General features: G+C 34.3%; 1 protein-coding gene across 1 annotated transcript; it reads right to left on the bottom strand.

Moving 5' to 3' along the window:
* Positions 1–11,193: 11,193 nt before the first annotated feature.
* LOC107844806 lies at positions 11,194–13,550 on the bottom strand. The gene is made up of 2 exons (XM_016689150.2): positions 12,379–13,550; positions 11,194–11,717 (listed from the first exon to the last, which is right to left on the bottom strand). Exons 1-2 carry the CDS (start codon positions 12,812–12,814, stop codon positions 11,512–11,514), a joined length of 642 nt encoding a protein of 213 aa, XP_016544636.2. The 5' UTR covers positions 12,815–13,550; the 3' UTR covers positions 11,194–11,511.
* Positions 13,551–27,505: the final 13,955 nt, after the last annotated feature.

Below are 27,505 nucleotides of genomic sequence, written 5' to 3'. Positions count from 1 at the left end.
AGCTGCTATAAAGCCCTCAGGTAGACTTCTCAAGGTGAGTGGTTTAAAAGCAACTTGAATTAAACCAATATGAATGAATCTATAAGATTAAAGAAATTGATTCTCTTTTGCATAAAGTTCTCATACGACCTTCCAAATCACCTTGGTCATGCACTGCATTTTATGTTAATAAGCATCCTGAGCAAGAACAAGGGGTACCAAGATTGGTTATTAATTATAAACCTCTCAACAAAGTCCTCAGATGGATCAAGTATCCAATTCCTAATAAAAAGAACCTATTAGACAGATTATATGATGCTCTAATATTTTCTAAATTTAAATTGAAATTGGGATATTAGCAAATCCAAATATTTGAAGCAGACAAATATAAGACTGAATTTAATGTTCATATGGGATAGTTTAAATGGAATGTTATGCCATTTGGATTAAAGAATGCTCCTTCGGAATTCTAGAAGATTATGAATGATATATTCATTCCTTATAGCAATTTCATTATAGTCTACATTGATGACATCTTGGTGTTCTCAAAAAATATAGAGACACATTTTAAACATCCGTATCTTTTCAAAAAGATCATCGTACAGAATGGTTTGATTATGTCTAAACCAAAGATGTTTCTTTTCTAGATGATAATCAGATTTTAGGTCATAATATTGACAATGGAAAATTGTCCCTATTAACAGAAGCATAGAATTCGCTTCTAAATTCTCAGATATTATAACAGACAAAATTCAATTACAAAAGTTTTTGGGTAGTCTAAATTATATATCTCCTTTTATAAAGGATCTTGCAAAAGATACAACTATCCTATCTGATAGATTAAAAAAGAGTCCAAATGAATGGACAGAGAGTCGTACTCTTGCAGTAAAAAATATTAAGACAAAGGTTAATAACCTACTATGCCTTACATTAGCTAATCCTAACTAGAAAAAAATTATTGAAACTGATGCATCTGATATAGACTATGGTGGAATTTTAACGCAATATTTCCCACAAGCTAAACAAGCTAATATCACCGAATTTTACTCTAGAAAATGGAATACAAGCTAGAAAAATATGCAGCTGTTGCCAAGGAAATCCTTGCAATAGTTAAATGTGTGTTAAAATTTCAAGGTGATTTATATAATCAAAAGTCTTTAATAAAAAACTGAGTGTCAAGTTGCTAAGTTCATCTTTAATAAATATTGTAAGCACAACGTGTACAAACAAATGTTTGCAAGATGGCAAGCATTATTAGCTCCATTTGATTTTGAAATTCAATATTTAAAGGGATCAGATAATAGTATTCTCGACTTTCTTACTAGCGAATATCTAACCTAAATGTCTTTTATGATGTACATGATAGCATCACAAGGTTCAACCTCCTCCAATAGAGGAAAGAGAAAAGGTATATCAACCAGGGGCAGAGGTAATATCCTCGCCCAAGTGGGAAATCAAAGGCTTATAGCCGCAAAAATTGCAAGTTTGAGTTCCTCATATCTTAATACGGATCAACAGATGTATCAGGAATTCTTGAATTTTATAAAATCCAAAAAAAGGGGAGAATGTTGTCCCTCATATTCTGATGCTCTCATTGATAATAATAATAATAATGAGAGTATGGAGATCTATGAGCAAAATAAAGTAGAAGATGTTATACTTCTTCTAAGAAAACCATGACCTCATATGGAGGAACAATCAATGAAAATCGATGCAAATGTATCTGGATAATACAGTCTATACCACTATCACATACAAATATCATAGGCATTTTGAGACAATATTATCTCAAACTGGCTCAGCTGAAATTCAGCATTTTCATGCAAATAGTACTAAGAAATATTATAATTTTTCCAAAATTATTATTAAGAAAATCTTCACTCCTGAAGAATGGGGATTGAGTACTCTCAAAGAGAAAGATTATCTGCATCCGGAGTAAAAGGTTGTAGTAAAATTTAATTACTGGGATTATGTGGCAAGCTTCAATAAAGCATTATTTTATGAAAATTCAAATAAAAAAATATTCATGGTTCATTAAAGTTTGTGAAAATATCTACAACAAAAGTATTCCAAATTGATTTACACAATGGCGGATCTACTATGGTCCTTTAGCAAGAATCTTGCCAGAACCTTTTAAAAGTCTTTATAATGAATGGATAGAAGTATCTCCAATACTTCTTACAATGCAAAGAGAAAACATATATTTTAAGGGAATATCGATAATGTATTTCTTTATTGAATTTTCTATTCAATGGATTATGAAATGGTCTATTGAGGTAAAACCGAATCTCAATAATTTCCAATGCTTGACCAGGATTTTTATACCAAATTCTGGAACAAGTTATGTAAAAAAACAACTGATGGTAATATCCATGGCCACCAACTAATTGAGACTACGAAAACAGCCATTACCCAATACAAAGAACAGAAGGATATGGCTCCATTATATGAACAGGAGAAATATAGTTCATTCAAAAATATTATCCGCAAGCTTCAAATGAAGTAGGGAACATTATAAAAATCTGAGATTATTGCCTCATTTATGGAGGACGTCAGAAGAGACTTAATAAGGAACCTTGACAAAGAATGTTCTTCAGTCATATCCATATCATCCGTTGGTCATACCACAGACAATGAAGATGACTGCTTAGATGAAGAATCCCAAAGTATCTAGAGCAATGAATAACTGAACTTGGATGAATATCTGAAAAAATTTCAAAGCGCACTGGAAGAATCTTTCAAATCTACAAAAGGAAAAGGGAAAATATGAGATAATTGAAGAAGACCCCACTACTAATTGTATTATTGGGGACAAAATCACATAGGACAACAACTTTTGTAAAGCTAACAATAAAGACCATTTTCTTTTATAAAGTAAAGGCCAATTATGAATAGTAAAGGTTATTTATTATTTTATTTTATGTTGAGCATTCATTATATAAGGAGCTCGTCTTCCATTTGTAAAAAAAGCGTTTGAGGTAATCACCTCTCTCTACTACTTTCAAAAGCTCTCCTCTTGTAATATCAATATCTGGGAATAAAAGCATTGGGTTCTGATCGCACTCATCAGTGTTAAGGTATTTTAAATTTTTGTTATTAGTTTTATTTTCTTTTCTTAATACTAGCCTAATGATAGGCTAAATCCCTCGTGTTGAAGCATAACAAACTAAGCTATTAGTATGGTATGACATAACTTATTCAAATACGAATCAAATCATCCAATGATATTAAGGTCACAATACATAGACCTGCTGTAATAGTTTTTATTCAGGCTTCATGTCGGAGGTCCATTTGAAAGTCCTGTTAGCTAGGAAGGCATTAAAGGTTGTGTTTTTGACCTGTTTTGAATTAAAAGCTATGACTATGGGCTTATGTTTGCTTGTAAATGTTCTTGAAATATTATTGAAGCGATCCGTTCCTTACTTGGTATATGTATATGTATGTATGTGTATGTGTGTGTGTGAGAGAGAGAGAGAGAGAGTTTGACTTTAGGCCCCTAATCTTGTTGAGTCGATCTCGGTTAGACTAATACACTCTACATGTTATTGAATAACAAAATCAAATAGCCTAAAAATATGGGAATGGACCGTTGCCAAAATTTTAAATTGTGGCTATTTTTTGCTATTTATTTTTTTCGGGTCCGTACTCGCGTCAAATTCTCAGAAAAAATTTGGGCCCAAATATTTTTTGAGCTAATCATTATTATTTGAGTTATAGGAAATGAGATTTATCAACCATGCTAAAAATAGTTAGAATTTTTATGAAAAGATGTCATTCATTTGATGAGAAATAAAAAGTACTATTGAAAACTCAAAGGTTGTATCAAAAACAACTACTTCTGAAGAAAAAGAAAAAAGAAACGCAATGAGAAAAGTGTTCACTTCTTTCTTCAGTCAATAAAGTAAGTGAAATAAACATAAGTGAGCAGGTGGGTTACAAACTTAATTCAAAACCTGCTTCAAAAGAAAAAATAAAGAGGAAAAAACAAATGTGAGAGAGCAAAGTTTGAATTTATTTCAAAAATCAACTAAAAAGGAGCAAAGGAAATACTTGAAAGAGGGGGGTTTAGTTAATAAAAATCCAAAGAAAGTTACGAGTTCGGTAAGAACTTCCATCTAAACAAATATTGCACGAAAATAAAATAAGTGAGCTTGTTACTTATTTTCTGACGTTAAATTTATTTATTTTTAACCAGACTAGTTTCTCGATATCACGTCCGTTGCAATGCATGAGTATTATGGTACATGGATTTGTAGAATAATTAGTATTAAAATCAAATTAACTCAAAATAAACCCCAAAAGAGGAAAGTATTTGAAAAGCATTTCCATATCCCAAGTCCATAAATTGAAACTGCACCACCTCAAAAATGTGGTGTTTCTCGAACAGATTAGTTGGCATTGTATTTGATAATAGTGAATTAAGACGCGGAATAGAGATTCTTAGCTTATACTTTTTGAATCATAATTATTTTTATTTATTGAAACCTTTAAATATGATACTCCCTCCATCTCAAATTACTTGACATGTTTGTTAAAAAAATTATTTCAAAATAATTAGCATATTTAAGAATTCAATAGATAATTAACCCTTTTTTCTAACCATACACATTAATTGCAAAAGATTCATCTAATCAAAGATTAAATAAAGTAATATTAGTCAATTTGCACTCCTTATTAATTTCTCTTAAAAGTAATACAAAAAACAAATATGTCATATAACTTGAGGCAAAGAAGTATATAGGTATGATTTAACTTTTGAGTTTGTAAGCTATTATTTTTTTGCTGAACTCATAACTATAATACTAACTCTCCTTGTTAAAGTACGTGCCCTACTAATCAGTGACTTTAACGTAAGAGGTGTCTATGGATGGAACGAATTGCCTAACGTGTTCCAAGAAAGCAATAAAAGAAGAAGTAAAGAACACAATGATTTTACATGGAAAACACCCAGCTCAAAATGGTGTAAAAAATCATGACCTGTACCTCTACAGGATTTAACCCCAACTTCACTAAATAACTCTGAGCCTCAACAATGACTGATTACGAAACTCTTGTAACCAATAATTAGAAAATTATAAACTCTAATTCCTATACCTCAATAACTGGAATTACAAATTCTAATTTCTATAACTCAATAACTGGAATTATAAACTCTAATTCCTATAACTCAACAATCACCCTTAACTGTTGAACCCACTTCGAGTCATCCCAAACTTAAAGTTAACTCAGCTCAGTAGTGCTCCTAAACAATCAATATTGGAAGGGAATAAATTACAACTCAATAAGAACAATACATTTAAACTGAATCATGAACTATAAAGCTTAATCTTGTGAAACAGGTTAGTCAATTTGTTCCTTTGTACTGGCAGCACTTGAATCTCCAGTCAGAATTCTCTCAATTATGAACTTTCTCAATTTGATCTTATTTAGCCTTTTCTCTCTTGTAAGTGTGCAAGTTACTCTAAATGATACATCTTCTATTTAAGCACAACTCTCAAAAAAGTCCTTTTTTATTTCAAACTCCTCATTTAATCAGAACTCTAATTGCATAGAGTTCTACTTCAAGTTAGACTCCTTCTTTAATTCTAACTCTTTTTTTCTTAGTGTTGTAGTCAAACTTCAACTCTTTAAATCAGAACATGATTATTTTCTTGAGTTTATCTGAATTAACTACTCATCTGGTCCTTCCTTGATTTTTGCACACTTGTATTTAATCATCGATGATTTTACTACAAGTTCAGCTACATGAGACAGTGTGTCTGTGAACCAGCTTGGCTGACATATTTCATATCACTTTGTCAGTTTGTCAATCATTAAAACTACATCGTACATAACAAATTCCCTTTTTTTGATGATGAAAAACCTCTTGTCTTTGTGCAACATAGTAATGTATTAAAGAGAGCATTATTTGTATTAAAGAGATGGCCACTGGGGCTATCACCAAAACAATCAGAAAAAGAATTTACCCAACATAGTAATGTATTAAAGAGAGCAAAAACACGAGTCAATTAAGCAAAGGTAACCATTCCATTAAACTGCCAGAGCATGTTCCACATTAAACCTAAGCTAGTACTGAACAAAGCAAAACAACTGAACATTAATCAAAAAGGAATACGGTATAAAAGTAGGACATAATTAAGGATATAAAGAGTGGGGAAAAAAAGAGGAAGGTGGAACAGGTAATATCAACTGTGTCAATTGACGAATGACTAAAATATTTTCATCCCTCAATCAATCAAGGTCAAGCTTCAAAGTCATAATCCTAGACTTAAGGACCTCTTATTCTACTTCGTGATTGTCTTGTACAGCTTCTAGTTCAGATATTTTTTTCCAGCTAAATTATTTTTTTATTATTAATTTTTTTAAGTAAGTGTTAGCCCTCCTTATTGAAACAGGTAGAGCAGCATGATTCATCTATTCAAGAACATCCATTATTGTTTTATAAGTCAAACTTGAACTAAGATTGAGAAGTCCCCCCAAAATAGACAATTAGGAGCTAAAAGGGAGAGCATGGCCCTATTTATTCTTTAGAAACATATGCTGCATATGATTGATGATCAAGTTTGGAAAATTTATGATACAAAAACTGATATTTTGATTGAGAGAGAAGAAGAAATTTCTGGTGTAGGATTAAACACATTGGTGCACAACCATTTGGAGAGAATCAAAGAAAGTTTGGTCAACCAATTTTTCAGCTTTATAAGGCAAGGAGAGGATGAACTGTGTGGAATTGAACAGGTGTGCTTAACTATTTCAACTTAGACAGCCTATGCTTATGTCAGTATAGAACATACCCGATAAGAAGAACTTTGTGGTCACAATTGCTTGCTTGTTCCTATTTTTCTGCACAATCTAATACAAAATTAGGTTTGAAGATTCAAAATTCTAGAATTGGGACACACAAAATGTGCAAGACTAAATGGAATAACAATTTAGCTAATAATATTAAAAAGAAAAATGGTTATTCTACTCAATCATTGAGGGGATTTCATGCAATTTTAATCATCCCTAAGTCTAACCTATTCCTTTCAAAATGCTCTCTACTCAGTGCCTTTGGTAATTCTCCAGTCAATTAAGTAACCCACATAGTCAATATTTTTATAGTCCTCAAGAGTAAAATTGCTTTCCTTTGACTACCATAGTCTCAAGCCATTGATTCCCATGACATATCTCAAGATTCTTATGACAATACCAACTCTTATAACTACCAACAAATTATCAGCAGCTTGTGTTGGTGTTATTGATGCATCAATTTCTTGATTTGTTATTCCCTCTGTTAATATGCCCTTAGTCTGTACAACAGTTGGACCAAGTAGTACAACATGCTTCTTTGCATGCTAATTAGTTTCACTGTCATCCCCTTTCTTTTTTTAAAGAGGATCTCCTTTACTTCCCCCTTACACAAACACTCCAAATCTGGCCATCTTTAAAAAGGCTTTTGTTTTAGTTCTCTTAATCTTCTCAAACCTAGTAATGATGATTTTTTTTACCATCTCTAAAAGATCCATTCCCTCTTTAAATGTGGTAAGTGAAAGAAACTTTATTTGCTTCCAGTCTTATACCTTGAGCAAGCTCTATCCATTTACTAATTCTACTTATCTCCTTTCACTTTCACCTTTAAAATAAATTAGGGTTTAACTTTAAGAACCCAGACAATCTTGGGTCCTTTCTTATGAAAAAAAAGATGTATGAGGTTCCTTCTAGCCATTGAGGCAACAGGTTATGTGACCTATTTCTCTGACCAGTTTTGACCTTCTTGTTAGCTTGTACTAACTTAGAACCAGATTTTTTTTCTAGGCTTATACTTCTTGATTTGAGTTTTGCTGCAACTGGACATTCAATGGTTAGATGTCCTAGGTTACCAAAAGTATAGCATAGATCTTTAATAGCATTAGAACTTTTATAAAATCCCAACCCAACCTTTTCATTGTGAGTTTTCTTACGTAGCTTATGAATAAGTCCTGAAGAATGTGTCCATCTATTAGATCTTTCAAGATCAAGTTTCAATTGAGAAACTTCTTGACTTAGTTGACTAACCTTTTCTTTTTCACAAAAGTATTCATGTTTAATTAGTCAATTCTGACTTAATTTTTTCTTGTTCCTCACTCTTGATCTTTTTTTATTTTTCAAAAAGAGAGTTTTAGAATTTTAGATTTGAGGGTCAGGTTTGATGAATCAAGTCTGCTAACCTATTCCTTAAGAGTGTAGTTTTCCTTTTTAGCAGTATTTTTACAAACCTCTAGATCCGATATAATCAAACTTTATGCTCGCTAAACTCCTGAAGATTTCATCGCTATCAATTGTTAGTTCTTGAAAATCATCAATTAAAGCACTTATTAAAGAAACAAGTTTTCTTTTTTGAAATAGATGCAACTTTTCTTTGAGTTCAAGAATACTTACCTCCAATCTTCCATCATCTTCTTCCATGTCTGAATCTCCAATGACCATGAGAGCAATTTCATTTTCTTCATCTGTTTCATCACTTTTAGATGCCCTAATTAGATCTTCCATGTTCATCTCATATGTCTTCAAATTACCAACTAAATCATCAAGGGACATTCTAGTGAGATTCTTAGCTTCTCTTATGGCTGTAACTTTGACATGACACTTAGACTTTGGTAGGACTCTCAAAACCTTCTCTACCTGTTCCTCAGTAGATAAAACCTTTTCTAGAGATGATAACTCATTTACCTATAAATTTAACCTAGTTATCATTTCTTGTAGTGACTCATTTTTCTCCATTTTGAAAACCTCATATTCAGTGAAAAGTGATGCAATTTTGAATTTTCTCACTTAGTTAGTACCTTCATGTGCATTCACCAATGTATCCCATATTTATTTAGCAGTGTCACAATTAGACACTCTATTGTACTTGGCTGGATCAAGACTACAAACAAGAATGTTTTTGGCTTTTGCATTCTTTTGTAGAGCAACAAGATCTTCTGGGGTGAATTCACTCCTTACCTTTTTCATTTGTTCTCCATCCACTAACTTCATCGGAATTGTTGGTCCATCAGTAATTCTATCCCATAATTCATAATCTACACTTTGAAGATACGTTTCCATCCTAGCTTTCCACCACATGAAGTGAGAACTATCAAAGAGTGGAGGTCTAATTGTGGATTAACCTTCACTGTGACCAGTAGGTGGTGCAGAATTCATCATAGTGATCTTTGTCTTAGGTGTTAACCCTTTTTAAGACAACCTTGCTCTGATACCACTTGTTAGAGTACATGCCCTACTGATCAGTGACTTTAATGAAAGAGTTGCCTATGGATGAAACGGGTTGCCTGACGTGTTTCAAGAAAGCAGTAACACAGGAAGTAAAGAACACAATGATTTTTACATGAAAAACACCCGGCTCAAAAAGGTGTAAAAAAACCATGACCTGTACCTCTATAGGATTTAACCCCAACTTCACTAAATAACTCTGAACCTTAACAACGATTGATTATAAAACTCTTATAACCAATAATTAGGAATTATAAACTCTAATTCCTATACCTCAATAACTGAAATTATAAACTCTAATTCCTATAACTCAATAACTGGAATTATAAACTCTAATTCCTATAACTCAACAATCACTCTTGACCATTGAACCCACTTCTAGTTATCCCAAACTTGAAGTTAACTCAGCTCAGTATTGTTCCTAAACAATCAATCTAGGAAGACAATAAATTACAACTCAACAAGAACAATACATTTAAACTGACTCATGAACTGTAAAGCTTAATCCTGTGAAATAGGTTCGCCAATTTGTTCCTTTGTAGTGGCAACACTTGAATCTCCAGTTAGTATTCTATCAATTATGAACTTTCTCAATTTGATCGTATTTAGCCTTTTCTCTCTCTGTAAGTACGCAAGTTACTATGAATGATACATCTTCTATTTAAGAACAACTCTCAAAAGAGTCCTTATTTATTTCAAACTCTTCCTTTAATCAGAACTCTCATTGCATAGAGTTCTACTTCAAGTGAGACTTCTTCTTCAAATCCAACTCTTGTCTTCTTAGCTTTGAAGTCAAACTTTAACTCTTTAAATTAGCACATGATTATTTCCTTGAGTTTATCTGAATTAACCACTCATTTGATCCTTCCTTAATTTTTGTACACTTGTCTTTAATCATCGATGATTTTGCTGCAAGTTCAGCTACATGAGACAGTGTGTCTGTGAACCAGCTTAGCTGACATATTTCATATCACTTTGTCAGTTTGTCAATCATCAAAACTGCATCGTACCCAACACCCCTGATATTGATGTTTGAAAATCATGCAGAGGAATCAGAACTTATAGACATTGTGAATCCTGAGTTGAGAAAATGTATTTTAGATATTATAATCTAAACTCTAATTATACTTATTTTTTTTTACATTAATAGATTATTTGACACCAAAGGTGTGTTTGGTACGAAGGAAAATGTTTTTCATGAAAAATATTTTTCTAGAAAATATTTTCATGGAAAAGAAGTTGATATTTTACTTATTTTCTTATGTTTGGTTGGTGGGTGAAAAATATTTTCTAGTGTTTAGTTGGTGAATAAAAAAAATATTTTTCAAAAAAAATACATTTTAGTGTTTTGCTAAAGAGTACAAAATACTTTTTATAAAAAAATAATTTGACCCGAAAAAATACCTTTTTTAGGGTGTGCTCAATATGAAGGAAGAAAATATTTTCTAGAAAAATAAGTTGTTTCTGACTTATATTTTTGTTTTCGTTATGCAAGTAGGAAAATATTTTTAAAAATATTTGTATATATTTGACAAAAAACAATGAAAACGAATAAGGTACGAAGGGTCCGATAAGAAAAAAGTTTTAAAACTTTTTTTAAAGAATAAATTAAAAATTTTAAAAAGTTTAAATTTAAAAAAAATTAAATATTTTTTTTGGAGGGGGATGGTAGGGGGTGGGGGTCGTGGTAGGGAATGGGGTAAGAAAAAAATTTGAAATATTTTAGAAAAATTAGATGTATTTTTTGGATGGGGGTGATGGGGGTGGGGTGGCAGGGGATTGGGTGTCGGAGTAGCGGTGGGTGATTTTAAGAGATATTTGAACATTTCAACTTGAGAGTGAGGATGAAGGATAGTTTTGAAAAATGTTTTCCTTACTCTTTGAAGGAAAATCATTTTCCATAAATTTGAGAAAATAAGTTAATTTGAAAAATATTTTTCAAAACATTTAAGCCAACCAAACATAAAAAAAATTGAAAAACACTTTTCCTTCATACCAAACCCACTCCAAGTTAAAACATTATTAGGTACTGTTGAGCCCACGAACCATGGCTAGATACACCACTGTAATACTAACTTGGCCAAATATATTACATGAAGAAATTAAATTAATCAATGTTGATGCTGCTAGTGCCATCACTACTAGATTTACATAACTATATAAAACTTTATTCGCAAAGAAAAGTACTCATACCGAAAAGTCCTAAATTAAAAGGTTAAGCGCTTTCTAATATAGCTGATTTTGTATTCAATGGTACTCGAAATCGATAAAATAAGAATATAGCACAAACATGAAGAGTACTCAGATAGGGTTGGCTGCCTTCCAATTATTATTATTAGTGCTAAAATAACTCCATTTATCTGAATGAGCAGTACCCATAGAAGAAGCCCCAGAACCACATTTGGCTACTGTCCTAACACTCTCTATTAGTGCCTCTGTACGTGCCTCATGTGCCAAAATATCTGACAGCTGGTCTGGGCTTATAAGCAACTTCACTTTCCACACACCTGTGATGAAGTTAAAAATTTCATTAAATATATTCAAAATTTAATATACAAATATGATATATGCATGTATATATAATACTTCCTTTATCTAGATTTATATGAGGGTATTTGGAGTACGAGGTTCGAGAATACATAACTTTGACTATAAATTCAAATTTAGAATTGCAAAAAAAATAAAAAATAAAGTATACATATTTGAAGACTACACAAAAAGTATTACAAGTAAAAATAGCTAATGATTTTCAAAGAAAAAAAATGTTTAAGGTTTAAATTATAGTCAAAAAAAGTATGTTTGACTCATCTTCACAAAAATGAGATAGAGGGAATATGCAAACATTTTATATATATATATATATATATGTGTGTGTAAATATGGTATTCCCTTGATCCCAATACATGTGAAGGGGGTTGCGAAAGTCAAAATATTTAATTTTGACTATGAATTAAGAATAGATTCTTCAAAAAAATTATATAAAATTTACATATTTAAGACCATACGAAAAATACTACAAATCAACTTAACTAATTATTCAACAAAAAGAGCACTTGAAGAATATTATAATCAAAGACAATAGTTATATCTTCACATAAAATTGGACACAGAGAATCATATTTAATATATAAAATACACATATTTTTCGTTGTAGGGTCTTCAATTTACCTGTACTATTGTAGGTAGGAAAAACCTCAGCTTCTGATCTCTTGCGCATCCTTTGATTATCAAATGACATCCTATAAGGTGTTGCTTGAGCTAAATTGTTTCTACTACTATTACAAGTAGTAATATTGACATCACTTTTTTCTTCTTTTTCAAGATCTCTTCCTCTTTTGGATTTAATAATAGGATGGTTTAATTGAGGGAGGAGATAGTATGATTGACCAGCATGAAGTTCCTCATTAGGAAAAAGTGGTGGAGACAACATGTCATGGCTATGATAAATGGAATGGCCTGGGAATTCATTAGTGATGCAGTGGGCAGTGATAGGTGCATGTAGCTCCATGATGCCACCATTAGAAGTGACTACTTTTATCATCTTGTTTTCTTCTTCTTGATCAACTTCTCCAGAACCAAAACCCTTGAACACACAATTCCCCATCTCAAGAACCTTAATTGAGATTCTTGGGATATGGTTATTTCTATTATGAACCGAGTTACCAGATATTTATATTGGGAAAAGGTAGGAAAGCCAAGAGATGTGCGTATTGAACCTAATTTAGCATACAAATTAAGATTCTTGGAGATATGCTTAGTACTCCGGTGAATAAAGTTATCGTATATCTATGTATTGGTAAAAGGTAGTAAGACAAGATAACCAAGAGATCTTGCCTATGGAACCTAATTTAGCATACTACAAACTTGGATTTTTGAAGACATGTCAATTACATATACTGCGATGAACAATGTTACCAGATAGATGTACTACTGAAAGGTGGCTGATAAAACAATTGAGATATGCATGCAAAACTCAAATGAGCGCCACTGTTGTAGAAGCAATAAAGGATAGGTTACAAGATAAATAATTTTGTGAAAAAAGATATATTGAAAAGGAAAGACTGATTTTTTTTATACACAGATAGCAATATATGGAGGAATCGTCGGTGGGAAGTTTCTTGAGACTGAAGGGGTTCTTTTCTTTTGGAAAACATAGAAGAATATAATGTATCTTCTATTATGTTGTGGCATTAATAGTCAATCAAAAACATTCAAGTGTGAAATATGAAGTATCCCTTCCGTCATGGTTACAAAATCTTATAATTATGTTAAACGTTAGTGATTTGCTACATAAATTGTGAAATGGTGGGCCAAATTTTGCTGGCCATCTAAAGAGACAAAAAGGCCATAGGTGTGAAAATGTGGAATATTGTGAAAAGAATTTTTGTTGGTTTGTAAAGGTGGGATTACAAAAAGGGATATAAATAATCTTTACATTGATGATTCTATACCGTTATGATTACCTTGATAAATGAACAATTAAATAGGAGTAATTTGAAGATCATTATTACTTTCTCTCAACATTTTTACCTATTACGTTTTAACTTGATATGGTTGCACCACACAGTGAGGGATCAGGTTCCTCAAAATCAGTCACGGACAAAGTGCACAAAAATAACTAGGAAGTAAGAGACAGTGCACAAAATGTACAAACATAAGAATTTTTACATGGAAATCGAAAAAGGAAAAAAACGATGGCTTGCCCTCACAAGCATCAAAGAAATCCACTATCATCAACCTCCTAATTACATTCTAGATTTCAGCCTACCTCTAAGCTCCTTTCTCTAGTAGCGACTCTACTACAAGCTCATCTTGACAACTCTACCAAGGACCCTCTCTACTGATTAACTCTAATCAGTTACAAGCTTAAGAAACTCTATCTAATCACCTCTCTCAACAAAAGAAAATACTACTTTTATAACATCAGTAGTTTAATTACAAATCATTTCTCACTCAAGAATACTCACCCACTCATTAAGCATACTATGAAGATAAGAACATGAGCAATACTTGAGTAAACTTGAAATGGAGTTTTTGCTGGCTCTCTTCACTCTTTAGAATTGTGGAAAAACTATTCGGTGAAGAGGTGCCTCTTTCCTTTATAGCTAAGTGGTGATTAGGGTTGAAAGATCATTGGACCAACTGTCCTAATCAGTATAAAATAGCACCTGCAAGTTTGTTACATAAGAGGACAAAATTGTGCAGACAACTCGTGCTAGCTGTACTATACCTTACATATCCAAGGACCTGGTTCCTTGACGTTTGTTGCTCATCATCAAAACTACATATAGCATATAGAAATTTTTTTCCTTTTTGATGATTATAAACCAACCATACAGTTTTGAGCATCAATGCACATTCATCACATTTAACCAGTGTGATTACCACCTGAAGATGAATGTTCCCCCTATCATCTTGCTTTCTTCATCATCATGCAACACAAGGACCTGGTTCCTTATTGCCATTTGTAGCAAAAACCTCTAATATTTTCTCTTGTTACCATGCACCTTCATTTAGTGCATTTTCACATTTTCTCCTATCAACACGACTCCATTCATCCATTTATTTAGCATATCACAAACTTTTTCCTATCAGCATGCCATTCAAATCTGCAATTCAAATTACCTGGTACCTGGTACCTAATTCCTACTACATAAACTCAGTATTTCTCCTTTAGGCATCATTAAAAAGTGAGAATAGTAAACCAACAATAAATTAAGAACAAATTAGTTAACTCATGGCCACCGGGGCAACACTAATATGAATGAACAGCTTTACACTGAGACAAATAAGGAACACAAGAAAAATTCATTCATTTTCAAACCAGAAGTTAGTACCAGTACAGTTATACGAATTAACACATAAAATAAACTATTTTCAAGAGCTAATAAAAAGAATCAAAATATGAGAATGGCACGTGATTGATTAAAGGACAAGGATAACAGGGCTTAGGTAGAGGGAGATTTGGAGGAAAGAGACTTAGACAACATCTTCTTGCATTTTCAGCTTTGTGGGCATTCAACAATTATTTGGTAAGAACCTTTACTTCAGCATTCATTTTTTAAGCTTTACCAGTTAGTTCTGCCACTTTTGCTAGGAGTCTTGCATTTTTAATTGTAAGTTCATCAGTGGTACCTGATCCCTCAGAATAAAACTTTTGATTCTGCAGCTTCAGCTGCACTATTTTAGCATCTTTTGTGGCCAACTTGATTCTTAACTCTTCCACTTCTATTCCCAACTTCTCTTGAACAACTAGCAACTCAGATACTTAAGACATTATTCTAGCTTTTCCCTTTATGCATTCATCCTTTACAAGAGTTGTTAGACTAAACATCTATTTGGTTGTTCTGTTCAAACACCTTATTCAGAAGATATACAAATGACATTCCATGTTTGTCTCATTTTTTATGAATCACTTTCTTCATGTGCTCTGGTAAGCTTATTAACTCAAACTTACTCAAACATTCGATCAAGAACAAGTTAGCACTGGAGGAACTTATTTTTTTTCTAACCTTGGTAGTAGGACCTTGTTGATGAACTCAAACACCAGCTGAGACTCATTTTTTAAGAACTTCTTTTTTACTGCAGATGTTTATGTTTCTCCTATCTTTGATGCATTGATCATGAACTCAGTTGAGGGTTGCTTCTTTACAACTGTCCTTACACCTATTTTAGGTACATCTAATATCTTTCCCCATGATTCTTCATCCATATTGATAAGCTCTCCTTACACTTGGGTATTCAGATTTAGCCTATCTTCTGAGAATTCGATGGAGTAATAAAGTTCCCTTACCTCATTTTCAAAAATTACTGGTGCTGATTCCTTAAATAGATGTAGCCATCCTTGGTGCCTGACATACTCCACCAACTTCCATCATTCCAAGATTCTCACATATCAGGGATCAAAGTTATTCCTGATAGAAACTTCTGAGTCATCAACATTTTATTATTTCTGCAACTAGCCACGTCCTTCATCTTTTTCTTTGGTCTCATTACTTATCTCATCCTTTTAAATCGCAATTTTCCTCTTCATGGGATAGGTCCCTCAGAGTCTTTTTTTTCTTGACAACTATGTGTTTCTTCCTTATTCCAGCAAGGTTACTAGACTTTGACTTAGAAAACCTAAGGTAAAATTTTCTATGTCTTTGGTTGTTGAAGGATCAAGGTATTAAATTAGGGAAAATTCAATTTGATTTTCTACTTCAGGGTTTTTTTGCTGGGTTTAATGAAGTAGTAATGTTGTCCATTTGATTTTAAGTGACAAAGATGAGGTAAACCAGTTAGGCTTGTTGATTTAGGAAGATGGTGTGGACTTAGTTGAAGAATAATAATAAGACGATCTGATTTAGTAATTTTACGTAATGACCAATGTCATAAAAAGATGTTCCTTTTGAGTGTACACATCTAATCCTACTAAATGTGAATTCTTCATTTTGTAAATAAATTAACTAAATTATTTCAGAAAAACAAAGACACATTACCTTTTTCAGATAGCATTTTATATTTATTATAGCATCCTGTATAGGTACTAACCTGAGATGGGACCAGGTCCCTCTTATTTGGGTGGATTTTCAACTTTATACTTGCCACATTTGTCCACTTCCAAAGTTGTTCCCTTGGTATATACCTTCAAAGGTATAGTATTGAGTTAGACCAACATGCACCTATTTTACCAAGGATACCTGACTCTTAATCATAGCCAAATTTATTAGGATGACACTGATCCCATGATATTCATTCTGCTGAAGCTTCTTCTTCTAAGATGGATTTTCTCAGGACCAGGTCCCTTAAAATCATCTATTTAAAAATGAGATACCTCCATCTTACAGTGTCTTGAAAGAGAGAATACAATCAGACCTTTTATCATCGAGCTTTGAACCCTTTTAATCAATGAGTTATCCCTGAATGCAATCCCCTTTCTCATTCCTAAAATCATGATCACATGTTTGATTTGGGAACCCACTTGAGCTTAAGTTCCCAGTAAGAAAACAATAGTGTGATTAAAACTTTCTTAGCCCATCTAGGTAGAGAATTCTTCTTCATCTTATTCAAATATTTGAACCTATTTGGTTGAGTATTCTCTTATTGACCATATCTAAATTTGTTCATTTCAGCACTTATCCATCTTTGACAATTTCCCTTAGTGTGTTTATCTTTCCCACAATGATTATGCATAGGCTTGGGAGCTTTGTTTCTAGCATCACTGATAGTCTTTCCTTATTACCTAGTATGTTGGAATTATCCTTGGTATCCTAGTCCTTTGCCATCATTAACACCCTGACTAATCAGATTATAAAGAATCTGTGAAGAAGTAGTCCATTTAAGAGATTTACTCAATTCTTCTTTTAAGTAGACCAGGTCCATCTCTAATTCTCCATTCCTATGGAGTGCAGGCATAAGGTGGTTTTTAGTATCCCTCAGCCTTTCCTCAAGATTAATTTGAAGTCTAGAAGCTTCTTTCTTTCCTTTTTCATCTACCTTATTTACCTTCTTTAGATTACTCATTAAACTCAAATTTTTAGATTTTATTTTTGTGAACAACTCTTCAGTTTCAAAATTTTGTAAAGCTAAAGCAATCAAATCATGCTCTTGATTCTCTACTTTTTCTTTCAAGGCATTCTTCTCAGCAGTCAGTTCACATACAGAGTCAATCACGACATTATCTAGCCTTTTAATCTTTCTAGTAGTGTAATTATCTAGATTCTCCTTAATATCATAAAGAGCTACCTCCTTTTCTTTTTCATCCTCTGTGTCTGCCATGAATGCAAATAGGGAATCATAGATAACTAGACTATCTTTCACTACTAGAATAAAAATATCTCCAGTCTTTTTATCTTCACCTGAATTACTAGAAGAGTCTCCCCATGCTTCCAGAGCTTGCTTTATAGCATATTCAGCTGCTGCCTTCCTTCTTGAATTGTCAGGGACCTGGTCCTTGTTCTTTTCTTTATCATAAACTATCTTGAGATGATCCTGATAATCTATTTTATGCATGGTACAGTCCTTAATGAAATGCTTAGGACTTTTACATTTGTGACAAATCTCAACATTGCCTTCTCTTTTGTTATTGCTTCCTCTCTTTTGAAATTGACCACTTCTCTTCATGGCACTAATAATTCTTTTTGCCAAATAGGCAACCTCAGTATTGTATTCATCTAGATCATGTTTGAAAGCTTTTAATACCAGGGATTTTTTCATTTTTACATCATTCTTCTCTATCCCTTGCTGCTTCTTGAGGTCATGGTTTTTTAAATTTCCAATTAGTTCATCCATTATAAGGGTCTTCAGGATTCTGGCTTCAATTATGGCATCTACTTTGCTTTCCCAAGACTTAGGAAGAATACCAAGAATTTTTATCACTTATTTATATAATGGAACCACTTCTCCCAAGCAGTGAAGCTCATTAGTGATAGAAGTGAATCTTGTATGCATTTCTTGGGTTGTTTCTCATTCTTTTATGGTAAAGGTTTCATACTGAGTAGTCAACATGTCTACTTTAGAATCCTTCACATTAGTAGTACCTTCATGTGCAGTCCTCAAGCAATCTCAGATCTCTTTGGCATTTTCACAAGCTGAGATCCTATTATATTCATCAGGACCTATACCACAGACTAACAATTTTTGGGCCTTGTAGTTTTTCTCAACATTCCTTCTATCTTTATTATCATATTCTCTCCTGATTTTTACTACCATTCTTGTTATTTCTCCATCTCTGATTTCTTTATCTGGAACATGAGGACCATCAATAATTATGTTCATCAAATCACTTTCAGCTATAATGAAGTCAAATATCCTGATTTTTCACCGCCCATAATACTACCCATTGAATCTTGGTGGTCTAGTAGTAGATTGCCCTTCTTCTAGATTAGGTGAAGCAGTTATGCTAGCCAAGACAGTCTAGGTGTGAACCTTTTAGAGTGACCTGCTCTGATACCAATTGTAGAAACCCTTGGAGGTTGCACCACACAGTGAGGGACCAGGTAACTCAAAATCAGTCACAGGCAAATTGCACAAAAATAACCAGGAAGTAAGAGAGAGTGCAGGAAGAGTACAAATACAAGAAATTTTACGTGGAAACACAGGAAGGGAAAAACCATGGATTGACCTCACAAGAACCAAATAAATCCAGTATAATCAACCTCCTAATTACATTCTAGATTTTAGCTTACCTCTAAGCTTCTTTCGTTAGTAGCAACTCTACGATAAGCTCATCTTCGCAACTCTACCAAGGACCCTTTCTACTGATTATCTCTAATCAGTTATAAGCTTAGGCAACTCTACTTGAGCACCTCTATCAACAAAAGAAAACGTTAGTCTTATAGAATAAGTAGTTCAATTATAAATCATTTCTCACTTAAGAACACTCACTGACTCATTAAGCATACTACGAAGATAAGAACATGATCAATGCTTAGCAATCTTGAAATTGAGTTTTTGTTGCCTCTCTTCACTCTTTAGAATTGTGACAAAACTGTTTGATGAAGAGGCGTCTCTTTCCTTTTATAGGTGAGTGATGACTAGGGCTGAAAGATCATTGGACCAATGGTCCTAATCAGTACAAAATAGCACCTGCAAGTTTGTTACACAAGAGGACAAAACTGTGCAGGGACCTGGTCCCTTGAGGTTAGTTGTCCATCATCAAAACTACATACAGCATATAGCACATGTTGATTAAAAAAATAATAATTGACATGACTATTTCATAACATTATTCTTATTAATTGATGTTTAGTGTTATTAAATTATGATTTGAAGAATTAGTAATTAATGCTAAGTGTTAATGAAAAAAAACATGGAAAAGATTGTTTTTTTTCTATATGTTAAAAGTGACAAGTAAAAATAAAAATCTATTTTTGAAATAATAAACAAGTAAAAAATTAACAAAGGGAGTATTATTGGTGTGAAAATAACTTGAGGATTTACCTTGGGTTTTGGTTTGATTGGGTAATGAATTATCTTAATCATAACAAATACTAGTACAAAAAAGATTATTATTATTATTAGTGTGATAAAATTGAGAGGAAACGTATCAAAGTAGTGGGATTTGGTGCTTAATTATTAAAAAGGGTGTAATATTATAGAGATTTTGATGCATAGTTTTGAGTCAACACTATTCATAATTATGGAGAAATGAAGATTATGGCTCGTGTTAGTAATTCTTTGGTCAAACGTCATAATCAATGTCCCTTCATTTGTCGTCTTCTTTCTTTGTGCCTGCGTGTTATCCCCCTTTGTAGTGGCGGCACCCATTGGCCATTATGTTTTTTTATATTTTTTATACATAAAAATTTTGGGTCTAGTAGACTCTTTGTAATCGTCCATTCATCAAATTGCAAATAAAAAAAAGGACGGGGATAAAGACCTAATATCAGAACCATGACAACGACAGTTGAAAATAGTCTACAAAGAGACCATGAGGATGTACGAGTAAAAGCCCTCAAATGAAAAAAACAACATCCTACAAAAATATTGATTTTGTCATATCTACATGTGTTTATTTTAATAATAGAATGTTTAAATTTGTATATAAGATCATGAGCATGTGTTGAATCTAACTCTATTTATTATCCGTTTACCAATGAATTGAATATTTATGTAAAGAGAGACAATGCATAACGTAAGAAAAGTAAAGTAGAAGTAAAGGACTGATGGGCAAAATGTAGTCCTTGACAGTGTTCTTCGAGAGGTAAGGGTCCTTGCACAAGAGCAGAATGTAAGCAAGAAAGTAAAGAGTTTGTTATAATGCTTAAGGTATGATTCTAGATCATTTACTAGTGAATCAAAATCACTATCTATACGATACAATGAATGGCTTGTACCAATGGAAGGGGTTTCTAGAATAACCCTACAATACTACAGCTAATGATGTGGTGTCTGGTGTCTTATCGTTGAAGAGGTCATCTATTTTCTTTTATATGGGTCAAATGGATACACTGTGCATTTGTGCACCTAGCTGTCGTGATGCTTTTGTCCCTTGTCCTTTTCTTTCATGTCATCCTAACCCCTTCAAACAGAGACATTACCTTTGTATGGTGTTTCTCTTGAGATGACCCTAGGTGGAAGTTCCATAGACAATGCCATACTCACCTTTCATCATAGAGAATTTTCTCACGAGAGGTCCCCTCGCTCCGTTCTACAACATTTGAAGACCTTTACCAAATACAGATAGCCCCTGTCATATGAAAGTAGGATGTCAGAGGTTCGAGGGTTAGAAATCAAAAGTTGGCTGCCTCTTTTTGTTATCCTAATACACCTCATTAACCGCTCTTGACATGTATCCTCTCTATGCCTCTCTTTGGGTAAAACCAATTTTCGCCTCTCTAATTAAACTCTTTATTATTCAAAGAATCATCTCTTTCTCTTCTTTCATTTTTTCTAAATCTTACTTGCTCATCCTTTGTTTTCTCTTGGTAGATTCTAACAGTCCCTTTCCTGGTTATAGTTGCAATTATTTTTTCCATTATAAATGATAAAGATGCTTTATTTTTCCCATGGAGAATTGGTCCTTTAGCCCTTTTCTGAAGACCAATACATCACAGTAGGAGGAGTGAAAAACTTTTCATAATTTGTTGGTCTCTGATGTATAAGCCCATGCTAACACATTTGAAGCTTTTAACTCTAAATAATTACAAAGTCTTGAGCAACTTTAGTCGTTTTTTGATTAGTTTACTTTGGTTTTGCAGTAAAACTAGAGAAGAAGGAGAACCACAAATAAAGGAAGCAAAAAGTATGAAATCGGAAGCAAATGATGAGCTAAGTGTGGCTGACGACATCTATGACACGTCGTCAACCTGGTGATAGGCTGTCAAGAATGCCGTCAAACTTAAGTAGAAGAGGGGAGTTGCAGGAAGTTTTGTGACGACCTTCATGACACGCCGTCAAGATCCTGATAGGCCATCACTGTCATCGTCAACCTTAGGCAGCAGAAGCTGAAGTTGCAGAGAAGTTGACGATGTCTGTGATAGGCCGTCAAAATCATGATAGGCCGTCACAATCGCTGTCATCTATTCTGAAGAAAATATGAAACTTTAATTTTATTTTCTTATTTAGGGTTAACTATTTAAATCCTTGTTTTAGGGTTTTTCTATGATGCATCAATTAATTGACATATCCTACGATATACGACTTTTTCTTCTCTCTCAAAGAAGAAGATAAATATTTTGGTGGTTTGCCTTGTGATTAAATTGAAAGAATACTTTTGATTTCCTTCATTATTGTAAGTCAATCCTTTCAATTATGAATTCAACTTGTGTGCTTATTTCCTGCATCATGAGTAGCTAAACACTATTAACCTGGGTTATGGAATCTAGCATTAGGTCATGATAAGGTGTTGATTAATTACTCAAGGTTTAATAGGTGTTAGGATTTCTTGGTAATTCTGATATTCTAACTTATGTCTGTTGATTGTAAACAATAGGCGTACCTACTTTGGTTTGCTTGAGAAAGAAATCATAAATAGTAGGAAATGAATTATCGACAGGGACTCGGAAAGGCTTCGTTTAATAATCAGTGTTGTAACAAGGTTGATTAACCTGAGTTAAAATCTGGGGAGTGAGTTGCGATTCCCTAAGTCCGAGAGGATTAGAAAATTAGACGCTTGAATAGGTCGAAAGACATTCGAGCATACTATCGATAGAGATAGCTTTTCATCCTAACCACCGTGAGAACCTTGAGTTATTTATAGCATCTGTCATATACCATAATCCCTAGTGAACATAGTCCTGGTTATTTCATAAAATATTGATTACAAACATTAATCTCAAAGTGACTAACAATTTTCTGAGAAATTTAAACCCCCATTTCAGGAAATAGTAAACTACCAGTGAATTATTTTGCAAACAACTTGAGTTCACACCTTATTCCCTATGGGATTCGACCCCAACCTAGTTGGATTTTATATTGACAACGATCGCTTACACCCGTTCAAGAGTGTAGTTTGAGCGTTATCAAAAATTGCGTTGTTGCCGGGGAATACAATTGTAAACTAAAAGTTTGTGTACGGTAATTTGTTGTTAGTTAAGTTTTCTAGATTTACGTTTATTTGTTGTTTTTGTCTATTGTAGGTAGTGTATTGTTTATGCCAAAAACAAGAAGTTCCAGAGAGTGAATTCTCTACCCTCAGTCAATTGGTTAGCTCACACTCTGCTTCTATTAAGTAGTTGGAGTAGCAGAACACTAAACCAAAGAAAAACTGGTATTTTACCTAGTAATACGGTTTAGAACCCGCAAAATGATAGTTCGTGTATAGCGATTACCACTCGTAGTGGTAAGTTTTTATGTGACCCCCCTGTGGGCAAATCTGTGGATGGTTTTGTTGATATTTCGGAGAAATAAGATGAGAAGGAGGAGGAAGTGATGTTAAAGAATATCCCCAGACCGCCACCTCCCTTTCCTCAACGATTGAAGAAAAAGGTCGATGAGGCAAAATTTGGCAAGTTCATGGCTTTGCTCAAGCAATTGACAATTAATGTACCTTTGGTTGAGGCACTTGAGCAAATGTCAGGCTATGCCAAGTTCATGAAAGACCTCATCACAAAGAAGAGGAAGGTCAGCAGGAGCAGGTGGACAATCTCCACCATTATAGTGTAGTTTTCATATGATTCTTAGTGCAAAAGAAGGCCGACCCAGGCGCATTCACTATTCCGTGCAAGGTTGGGTCTCTAGATGTTGGAAAGGCATTATGTGATTTAGGTGCCAGCGTGAATCTGATGCCACTTGTTGTATGCAAGAAGCTAGGTTTGGAAGATCCAACACCTACAAACATGCGACTGGTGATGGCAGATAGGTCAATAAAGCGGCCTGTTAGAATTTTGCATGATGTGTTGGTGAAAGTAAAAGACTTTATTCTTCCTGCTGATTTTGTGGTACTTTATTGTGATGTGGACTTCGAGGTACCCATTATCTTGGGAAGTCCACTTTGGTAACAGGAAGAGTAATAATTGACATGGAGTTGAATGACCTCAAGTTTAGGCTCGGTAAAAAGGAGGCAAAATTAAAAATGCATCAACCCATGTCACACAAAAATGATATGAATGTCTTCTTAATCGTTGACGTCTTTTATAAATATAAAAAGGGGTATCAACAGGTTTTCTTGGCGAATTCTGAGTAATCAAGAGAACCCAGTCGTGCTGCGACAGTAAATTAAGTGCTAATGGGAGGCAATCCAGAATTTTTATGTTTGAGCAAGTGTTTTTATTTTTTTAAAATTAGGACTTAGTATAGAGAAGGTGAAAAAATGAAAAGGGTCAGCTGAAAGGTCATGACGACATCCGTGACAAGTTGTCACAACTGTGACAAGCTATCACGAATGTCGTCAGCTAGATTAGACTCGAGAAATTCTCTGCCTACTATTGACAAGATCTTGATGGGCTATCACAACCGTGACAAGCCATCATAAATAGTCATCAGCACAATGCCTAAAATCTGAAAACTAGGCCTAATTTTAATCAAATCCAACCCAACCCAAATCTCGAGCCTTTTCAAATTTTCACCGCTTTTAACTTCTTTTTCTTTAGTTATTTTTTCTCCTCAGTTAAAATAGTTTCCATTCTTGGAAAAACACTCTAAGAAAAAGAAGTTTAATTTGTGTGTGGTTTGCACGTAAGAATCAAGAACATCTTCTTCCTTCACACTTTTTCTTGTGTGTGGCACTAAATTAAAAGCTCCATCAGGTATACTCTACTTCAACACTTCTTTGCTTGTGATGTATGATGAATGAAAGATAACTCAAGTCCCCAATGTTATTGAACCAAGTTTAAACTTAGAAAATGGCTAAAATTGCACCTAGGATTTGCTGTACAAGCCCAAGGGTTGAAAAAATAGCTCACGATTCAAATTCAAGTAAATATTGAGCAAGAATAAGGACCAAAAATTTAGTTAAAGTCAAAAGTGGGTTCTGATAAGTGTAACGACATCCATGATAAGCTATCACCATCGTGACAGCTTATCCGAAATGTCGTCAAAAGCTGACAAAACTGAAGTTGGTTCTGGATAGAGATGACGACAATCGTGACAGGCTAACATAATTGTGATGGCATATCCTGAAGGTTGTCAAAAAGCATACAAAATTTTAGGTTCTGTCTGAGGTTGACAACAACCGTAATAAGCTATCACGATTGTGATGGCTTGTCACAAATTGTCGTCACACTTGGGGCCTGAAACATAAATGAGCTTAAATTATTAATGTACCTATGTTTGTAATCTTTAGGGTTGACTAACGTTCTTATAATGTCTCTAGGTACTCTAAAATGGCACTAAAAAGAAAGAGTCCCACAGAACCAAAGAAAGCGGGCAAAGATTATGTACATCGTAAGCTCCTCAATGAGAAATCTGACTACGAGAAAGAGGAACCCTTGCTCAGAAGGCTAAAGAAGAAGTAGAGTCCAAAGAAAACTCCACCACCTCCACCAATATAGGTAGAGGACAGTGATGATACTGAGTCGACCACAGTTTCTGAGCAGGAGGGGTCTAAAAAAAGTGAGTCTGAACAGTATAAGTCTAAACATGCTGAAGCTGATGAAGAGGATTAAGAAGAATCTGAAGAATCTGAGTCCAAAGGAACAGATTTTGGATCCCCATCCACTTAGCAACAAGATGATAAAGAGTCTCCACCTCGAAAAACTCTTATCAAATGTAAGAACCCAGAAGTGAGGAACAATGCTAAATGGCAAATCCCTAGAGTTGAAGACATCTATATTGCTGGGTTGCAAAGAACTGATAGAAGGAATGCGAAGAGGCCAATCCAAGAAGAAAAGATGATCATCACAAAAGGGGTGAGCAGATACCCTGAAGTGGAGAAGAAATTCAAAGAATACGGCTTAGGACGGACTACAGAAAGGGGAGGTTCATTTTTCCGCACACTGGTTCGGGAGTTCTACACAAATTACCAAGCCCAGTTAGAGAATATGTGCAAACCAGGTGACAAAGTAGTAGATCATCCTCTTCTAGTGAGAGTTCGGGTGAGAGGTGTAAGCGTTGATGTTTCGACTAGAGCTATCAACAGATTCTTCCATAGCCCCGACTTCATGCCTCAAGCCACCACACCATTATTTTATGCTCAGATAAAGAATAAGGACAAACAACGTCCTTGGTTGGCCAACATCATCGCTGACAGAGAACCGACTTGGGTGACAAACCCAAATAAAAAAATCTATAAGTCCTCATTAACTCAAGAGGCAAAATTCTGGTGGGGCATAGTGCGAGTTTGGCTGATGCCTACTGAGGGAGACAATATTCTGGGCGATGACTGAGCTATTTTGGTATCAAGTTTGGTACAACAGCTTCCCTTAAACTTCGGGGAAATCATTGCGGATAAGATGAAGATCAGGATGTCGAGGGTCGACATTGCTTATCCTTTTCTGTGTCTTATTACAGAGCTGTGCAGAGCTGCTGAGGAGCCAAATATTATGGGACTTGATGAAGACGTTGGTGCCCAGAAGACTCACAACCCCATCCGGTTTGATGAGATTCAGCCGGGACTTAGACTTGACAGGGCGACAGAGGTAGTAGAGAAACCACCGGTTACAGATGCAGGAGTAGCACCTCAGGTTGATGTACAGGATTCTTTAGCACAGGCAGATTCAGTGTCTAAGATGGAATCCAATCCCTCAGTTTCTCCAGCAGCAACAGGTTTGGCATTTCAAGCCTATTGATATCAGGAAGGTGGCTAAGCAAGCAAAGTGGTGCGAGGCCCAGCTACATGCCTTCGCCAAACAGTTTTCTGCTGCTGTGGACAAAAAAATCAAGGTTGTACTATAGCTTTTTATGACATTGCCTGCTCGAGTTGCAGATTTGGAGATCAGATTCAATGCTCGGGAAAAAGCGATGACAGGTGCTGATCTTGCTACATTCAGGGCTGCGTTGGATAAGGTTAACGCTGAGGTTGGTTTGCTAGAGCAGCACCCAATTATGATGCCAATAGGTCCGGCTGTGGAAGAATTAGAGGAAGAAATTCCTATACTTGATCTCACTGCAGACTCCTCAAAGTAAAAGAAGAAAAAGGGGAAAAATAAAGGCAAGAATAAGAGAGAAGAGCTAGATAGTGAAAAAGAAAGAAAAGCGAAGAAAAATGCAAAGAAGAAGGAAGAAAAGGAAAAGTTGAAAAAGGCAAGATTGTAGTCTATGGCTGATAATGAGAAATGGGAAGCAGCCATTCGAGCTAGGGTTGTAGGTGCTTTGTCACGCCCCAAAATCCCATCGGGCCGGACTGGCACCCGAAGCCGAGAAGGCCCGGGAGAACCCGTTCAAATACCTGTACTTTCACTTACATGTCACCAAAAAAATTGGACAGCACTTC

This window comes from Capsicum annuum, chromosome 10 (assembly GCF_002878395.1).
Source record: "Capsicum annuum cultivar UCD-10X-F1 chromosome 10, UCD10Xv1.1, whole genome shotgun sequence".
NCBI lineage: Eukaryota > Viridiplantae > Streptophyta > Magnoliopsida > Solanales > Solanaceae > Capsicum > Capsicum annuum.
This window is presented reverse-complemented; position numbering and strand designations above follow the sequence as displayed.